General features: G+C 40.3%; 1 protein-coding gene across 2 annotated transcripts in view; it reads left to right on the forward strand.

Moving 5' to 3' along the window:
* Nucleotides 1-7,187: 7,187 nt before the first annotated feature.
* Nucleotides 7,188-7,951, forward strand: part of LOC119594322 (FAD-dependent oxidoreductase domain-containing protein 2-like) — a gene marked incomplete at its 5' end in the record, with an annotated part of 17,302 nt that continues 16,538 nt past the window's right edge. For both annotated transcript variants that reach the window (XM_037943383.1, XM_037943391.1), the window contains 1 exon segment: nucleotides 7,188-7,354. In XM_037943383.1, coding sequence (XP_037799311.1) covers nucleotides 7,188-7,354 — 167 coding nt within the window.

The raw sequence follows: 7,951 nt of genomic DNA on the forward strand, positions 1-7,951 counted from the left end.
TTCTCTCTTTCCCCTCCCTTTCTTCTCTCTCCTCTCCAAACACACAAAACCCCCACACCCTCACCCCCACATCACTCACTCACTCACTCACTCACTCTATCTTTCTCTCTCTCCTTCTTTCTCTCTCTCTCCCCCTCGTCTTCCCCCTCCTCCTTCTCTTTCTCTTTTCCCCTCTCTCCTCCTCTCTTCTCTTTTCTCTCCCCTTCTCTCTCTCTCTTTTCTCTCTCTCTCTCCCTTCTCTTTTTCCCCTTCCCTCTCTCTCTCCCCCCTCTCTCTCTCTCTCTTCCTTTCTCTCTCTCTCTCTCTCTCCTCTCCCCCCTCTCTCCCTCCTTCTCTCTCCTCTCTCCCTCTCTCACTCACTCACTTCCCTTCCCTCCCACTCTCTTTCCCCCCCCCCACATCCACCCCCCCCCCCCCCACCCCCCAAACCCCCACCACTCTCTTTCTCACACACCACACACACACACACACCAACACACACACACCCACCACCCCCCACACACACACACACACCCCACAAACACACACACACCACACCCCACACCCACACCCACTCATTCACTCAATCTCTCTCTTTTCTCTCTCTCTCTCGCTCTTCTCTTCTTTCTCTCTTTTATTCTCTCTTTCTTCTTCTCCTCTTTCTCCTATTCTCTCTCTCTCTTTCTCTCTCTTTTTCATTCTCTCTCTTTCTCTCTCTCCTCTCCTCCCCCTCTCTCTCCTCTTCTCTCTCCTCTCTCTCTCTCTTCTCTCTCTCTCTCTCCTCCTCACTCCTTCCCCTCTTCTCCCACCACCACACCCCCACACAACACACCACCCACACAAACACCCCACACACACACACACACACACCCACACCACACACACACACACCACACCACACACACTCCTCATTCCCCAAATTTTTCCCCCTCCCCTTTTTCTTCCTCTCTCCCTCTTTCTCTTTCTCTCTCTCTCTCTCTTTTTTCCCCTCCTTTCTTCTCTCTCTCACTTTTTCTCTATCTCCCCTTTTTCTCTTCTTTTCTCTCTTTTTCTCTATCTCTCTCTTTCTCTCTATCTCTCTCTTTCTTCTATTTCTCTTTTTCTTTCTCTCTCTTTTTCAACTCCCCTTTTTTCCTCCCCCACCACTCACCACCCACCACAACACACAACCACACCCACACACACACACACACACACCACACCACCACTCACTCCTCACTCACCATCACTCCTCTCTCTCTCTCTCTTTCTTTCTTTCTCTCTTTTCCTCCCCTTTCTCTCTCTCTCCTCTTCTCTCTCTCTCTCTCTCCTCTCCCTTCTCTTCTCTCTCTCTCTCTCTCTCTCTCTCTCTCAATAATTTTTTCTCTTTTCTCTTTCTTTTTTTTCTCTCTCTTTTTCTCCCCCCCCCCTTTCTCTCTCTTATCTTCTACCCCCCCCCCCCCCTCTCTCTCTCTCCTCCTTCCCCTCTCTCCTCTCCTCTCCCCCAATTTTTCTCTCCTCAACCCCCATCACTCACTCCTCTCTCTCTCTCTCTCTCTCTCTCTCTATCTCTCACTCTCTCTCTCTCTAAATCTAACTCATCTCTCTTCTCTTCTCTTTTTTTCCTTCTCTTCTCTTTTCTTCTCTTCTCTTCTTTCTCTTCTTTTTTCTCTTCTCCTATTCTCTTCTCTTCTCTTCTCTTCCCTTTCTTCTCTTCTCTTCTCTCTCTCTCTCCCCCCCTCCCTCCCCCCACCCCCACGGCCTGTATGTCTGAATGGATCAGGCCAGCGATAATGTGGAACCGGGTCTTGCTTTTACCCAAATGCCTTTGTTTACTTTGCGGGTCTCACACGGTGTGATATGTATCTTTCTGCTTTTATATCACTATGCGCGAAAGTGTAAAGAGGCGCAGGTGGCGTTTATAAGCGTATGGGTGATCCATGCAGATCTATAGCGCAGCACTTGGGGCGTGAAGGACTTTTGGTGCCCTGACGAGAATAGTATGCTCCCTGAAAGTACGCTACTTAAATGAATAAATCGGGGTGCACATCACAAGCCTCTCTGATAAGTGATTGTTCCCCCGCATTCAGAGGCGCAGCAAAGGGCTTGTGTGAGGAACGACAGCAGCAGCTTTGTTCGTTTATTACGGAGACGAACTCAGTGCAGAGACAAGCCGAGAGAGCTGAGGGAGCGGACGGAAAATAAACAATTCATTTGGCCCAAACAAGTTTACATGATTAGTTAATCCATTCATCTGGCAATATTCTTTTCGAGGACGAGGCAGCACCTGGTCTTCTTTTGCGGGTCCTGTGTCAGATCACATTGCGCACCGTGATCACATGATACGTAAAGTATTTGCTTTTGAAATCCGCTACAGCGGAGTTTCAAGATTAAGATTCAGTGACCCTTCCTGTCTACCGCTTCTCTGCTTTGGTATCGCAGAATCCACTTTGCAATACTTAATATGGCCAAAACGTATCGTTGTGCAATGCTGCCTTCGTTTCCTTCTCTTGTTATCCTCATTAAGGTATAGTTGTTCGCCCTCCCTTTTTCGACATTGCCGCTGAATCTCTCCCTCTCCTTTTTCTGCCCTAATTTTCATTCCTCGTTCACCAGCTATTCATTTCCCTTGATACAGACTTGATTTCATTATTATGCTTGTATTTGTTCATTGATCACCTCCACAAAGGAAGATGTTTCAATATCATAATTTGGTTCATTTAGTTAGTTTGTTAGAAGGGTTATTCGGACTAGTTAGTTGAACCGAACCAATGAAGGACCTAGTATGAAGGTAAAGGTTCCGCACACCTGTTAAGAGAGGGAGGGGACGTCTTTAACAACCAATTTAGTAGCCAAGAAGACAGCTAAACAAGCAGCCATGGCTTAAAAGATAGATCATCACGATTTCTCAGACTCCTAGAAACTGAATTTAAGGAGAAACCAGATGTATGATAACTTTGTTTTCCAAATTATGTATCATGCCTTAGAAATTCAAACATAATATAATATATATCCACACTTTGATTACAGTGACTATATTGACTATTATATTATTTTCTGTCTTAAAACTGCAGCACATTCAGTAACGGAGAGAGAGGTATATAATAAGGGCTAAATGCTCCAAATGACCATAGGTGGTAACTGATAGCAACGATACGTGTCCCGAAGCCCTTGCCTTTTCTCTGATCTGCCGCTCCAACTTCCAATCGGAAGTTGAAGCGTGTTCGTGTATTGCAATATATTCTCTCACATATTTATTAAAAACAATTCGATAAGGAGAATTAACAAGGACAAGGTATCATGGTGCATATGGAATCTGCGTGAATTGTCTTATCATTCCAAATATATACGTTAAGATTATCAATCAGAGAAGAGATTAGTAACAAGAGTTGTTCAACTTATCGCCAGACTATAGGATGAAACGGACACATGAGATTTGATGTTTTCAACGTATAGCATATATTGAAACAGATATAGACCTAGCATATGCTTAATATCGGTATATCGGTATATATTGAAAATATGACCTAATTTCCATCTCAGCAAACCTTGAAATTTTCAAGAGCAGTTACTCTGTGTGACTAAATGTGTATTCCGGACCTCTTACGAATCGTGAGCGCAAATAACTCATTAAGCATTTTGGTAATTTGTCATTTATAAATTCGAAGGAAAGTCAATGAATTTGGTGAGAAAACCTTACAAATTACATTTACAAAGTGATATGTGATTCATATCTTATCATCTCAAAATCTCATATATATCTCTTTAAAAAACAAAGTTTTGTTGGACATCGATTTGAGATTAAACGATGTTTATCGATCGTGATTGTACTGAAGTGTCCAGCTACACCAGTTCCACTTGTTATATTTTACGGAAAGCGTGACACATTCCAAACAATAATGTTGGCATTAGACAAAACATTGTATGTTTCCAGGCTGTTTTATATAGTTGTCAGCGAAAATATTTGCGAAATATCGTGAATCACATGTACCATGGACAGGGTGTGTCTGTCGAAATTGAGGGGAACTGTACTTTGCATTCAAACTTATCCACCAATCATACACACCAAACGCTATTCATTCATAAGCAGTTTGTTTATTTACAGCTGATACTACTATTATTAATATGGTATCGCCACTTGTTGGGTTAGTTTACCAGTAGGGATACAGAAACTTTCCGAAACCGTACCTGGTACATGTGTGTGTGTGTGTGGTGTTTCCGAGCGGTCGTAGGCTTTACTTATTTTTTATCTAATATTTAACATTCCACAATTAAATGGTAAACTGCCACCACTGACCTTTGAGGAGTGTCAGGTCTCCAATACTTGGGATTAATTAATATCAAGAGGAAAACTGAAAGATTGTTTTCACTTCATTATTTATTGACTTATTCAATATTGCCTTAATCTTGGGTTCTAGAATTTTCGAAGTTACAACTTGGGAGATCCGTACAATAATTGTTCGAGTAACTCACCGGGTAACAGGTTCAGATGCACCTAGTGTGGGGTCTGCTCTGAGACTGACGACTTTTCGTCACACATTTTGTCGCTCAGCCTGGCTCTCATATCTTTCTCTTCTTTTCATTGGTTCTTTTTCCATACACATTTCTTCATTGGTTATTTCTTGTCCAATGACCATATTCCTATGGTTAAGACACGCCTACACTAACAACAGTACTCTGTTGTCCACGTTTTCCCACGTCTGATCCTGAGCCATGTCAAAAAGCTATTACTCGTGTCCACTTCGACCGATAGGTCAATGGGGTGCGAAACCACATACAAACAAAGGTTAGGTCTACCCGCCATATGGTGTACATCTGGGTAAGACTCTCTTGGGTTACTTCACTTGTTTCAATATTTCACTTGTTAAGGGATACCCCAGGCGTTACACCACATGTGCGTGTGTGTGTGTGTGTGTGTGTGTGTAAATATGTATCTATATTCATAAACATATACACATGTAAATATACATATATTCATATAAACATATATAAGATAAACATTTCCTTATTAACCCTACTTTACTAGATATATGGCTAACAAATTAACCACGCGGACATCTCACTTTAGTGACTAGATGTGTGCAAATGAATTCTCCCCCTTTACAAACAAACAATTGATTTTCCAGTAAGACCAGCAACCATCGAACAATAGTTTTAAAAATATGTTCGCCACCTGATGTGTGCATGTGTGTAGCTATGTGACAAAAGGATTTTTAACATAACTTATATATATATATATATATATATATATATATATATATATATATATATATATGTGTGTGTGTGTGTGTGTGTGTGTGTGTGTGTGTGTGTGTGTGTGTGTGTGTGTGTGTGCGTGCGTGCGCCAGAGGCCCAAACGGATTTTTTTTATAAGACTGTGCTATTTTTTGTTAGTTCTGCCCTATTTTAGCTCCATATATCGATGTGAACTTGGAAAGGTTAGCCACGGGGGGGGGGGGGGGGTAATGTTATCATTAATGTTATTCTTGTCATTATCATTATTTTTTCATTATCAAATAGTATCGTTTTATCATTATCATTATTATTATTAGTGGTAGTAGTAGTAGTAATGTTATTGTTTACAATGATAACTGTATTTACCATAATTATTAATATTTTGTTATCATCATCATCATCATCATCATCATTATCATCATCATTATTATTGTTGTTGTTACTGTTATCATCATTGTTGTTATTATCATCATCATTATTATTAACATTATTATTATTATTATTATTATTATTATTATTATTATTATTATTATGGTAAGTCACATAAAGAGCCACACTGAAAAAAATCGAGAATTATACCACGAGAGGTCAAAACAAAGGTATTTACGTAGTACTAAACATACATTTTAAATTCATCAAGAGTCGGAGAAGTTACAATCTCTGAAGGCAATCTATTCCAAAGGCCACAAATAGCAGTAAAAAAGCATCTAGAAAACTAAGGTACCGAGGGGATGTGAATTATCGGTTACAGCTTTGTATAAGTCTGAAAGAGCCCTAATATCCCTATGATGCCCCATGTCCAAATTTAAGTCAGACATAAGAAATTTAATGGAATTAAAAGAACGATCAAGCAGTCGTAAGTGTGATTCTGCAGCAGATAGCCAAACAGATGAACAATACTCAAAATGAGGCAGAATGAAGGAAAAAAGCATCTACGAGAAACGTCATCTTCATAAATCTTCTTGCACTTGCGAATAATGCTTAACTCAAATGAAACTGCCCGGGCTATATTCTTAATCTGCAATTCAAATATAAAGTTTGAATGAAGGGTTACACCAAAGAGCTTCAGATTATCCATTGAAGTGATTAAGACTCCATTCATCAGCCGACTTCGATGCTGAAGCAACTGCGTTCTAGACCGACACACAATCATTTCCTTGGAGACGGGAATACGAACTATCATGAACACGCGGCTGTCTAACAGTTAACCATTCTGTTAAAATACTTAAAACTTTGCCAAAAACAAAAACAAACTGCAACTTAAAAAAAAGCTTTGTGATTAACAGTGTCAAAAGATGCACTTTGATCCCGAGAGACAAGCTTTGCCTTATAACCCTTATCTAACGCAGATTGCATTTTATGCACAACGCAATGCAGCCGAGTCCTTTTCTAAAACCAAACTATATATATATATGTATATATATATAATATATATATATATATGTATATATATAATGTATAATATAATATATATATATATATTATATAATATATATATATATATATATATATATGTATATATAAATATATATATATATATATATATATATATATATATATATATATATATATATATATATATATATTTACCTATGAAAGAAACGGTCCCAAATGTACAGAAAGACATTTGGCCAACAAACATGAAAAAATCTAAGATGAATTTGGTGTAGTTGAAATGGGCCTATATTATCATTTTCCTTGCTACTATTATTATTATTATGTTATTGCTATTGTTTTTATATATGATAATTGTTGTTATCATTATCGTAATTCTCATTTTTTTATTATTAGCATAGATATTGTTGTTGTTTTTATTTAGTAGTAGTAGTGGTAGTAGTAATGATTATTATTGTCAATATAAATAATAAAACGCTTCCATTCTGGCAACATTGATTTTGAACCCTCACAATACATTGTATATTGTTGGGTGAAGAGATCATAGAGCCTTATCGTCACCCAAGCGCCGTGCCCTTAGGCCCTCTCCTTCCCCACAGGCAGCTTCTTTAGCGTGTACCCGCGGCATCGCAAGCTCATCAGTATCAATAAGAGGTTCACGGGAAGGACCAACGCGGAGTTCAACCTCCGCCACGACTGGAATTCGCTCCTCTCCGATGACGATGACCTCCTCTTCAGGCACTTCTCTCAGGACTTCTTCCCTGAGGTGAGGGGGTGGAGGGAAGAGGGAGGGAAGGGATGAGGGGAAGAGGGAAGGAGGGAAGGAAGGGAGGAGGGGAGGAAAGGAGGAAAGGGGAAACTGGGAGAAAAGGATAGAGGAAAGGGGGACAGAAGGGATGGAGGGAAGGGGAAAGGAGAAGAGAGGGAGGAAACGGGGAAGGGGAAGGAGAGAAAAGGGGAGGGGGAGGAAGGAGCAAGGGAAAGGGGAGAGAGGGTAGGATGAAGGGATGGAGGAGGAAAAGGAAGAAATAGAGAGAAGGGAAAGGAGATGCAAAGTATTGGGTAAAGAGGGAAGGAGTGAAAAGAGACGGGAGAGAGGGAAGTAAGAGGAGGAGAAAAAGGCGAGAGACGCAAGAGAAAAAGGGTGGAGTAAGATTGATGAAAGAAAGGGAGGGAAGTAAATGAGTAAAGAAGGAGGGAGGAGAGCGGATGGGAAAGAGGACAGATCCTAGATTTAAATCACTTACGCCCACTATATGTGTGTGTGGTGTGCATATATACATGTACACACACACACACACACAAACACACACACACACACACACACACACACACACACACACACGCACGCATATAAAATATA

This window comes from Penaeus monodon, chromosome 3 (genome assembly GCF_015228065.2).
Source record: "Penaeus monodon isolate SGIC_2016 chromosome 3, NSTDA_Pmon_1, whole genome shotgun sequence".
NCBI classification, from domain to species: domain Eukaryota; kingdom Metazoa; phylum Arthropoda; class Malacostraca; order Decapoda; family Penaeidae; genus Penaeus; species Penaeus monodon.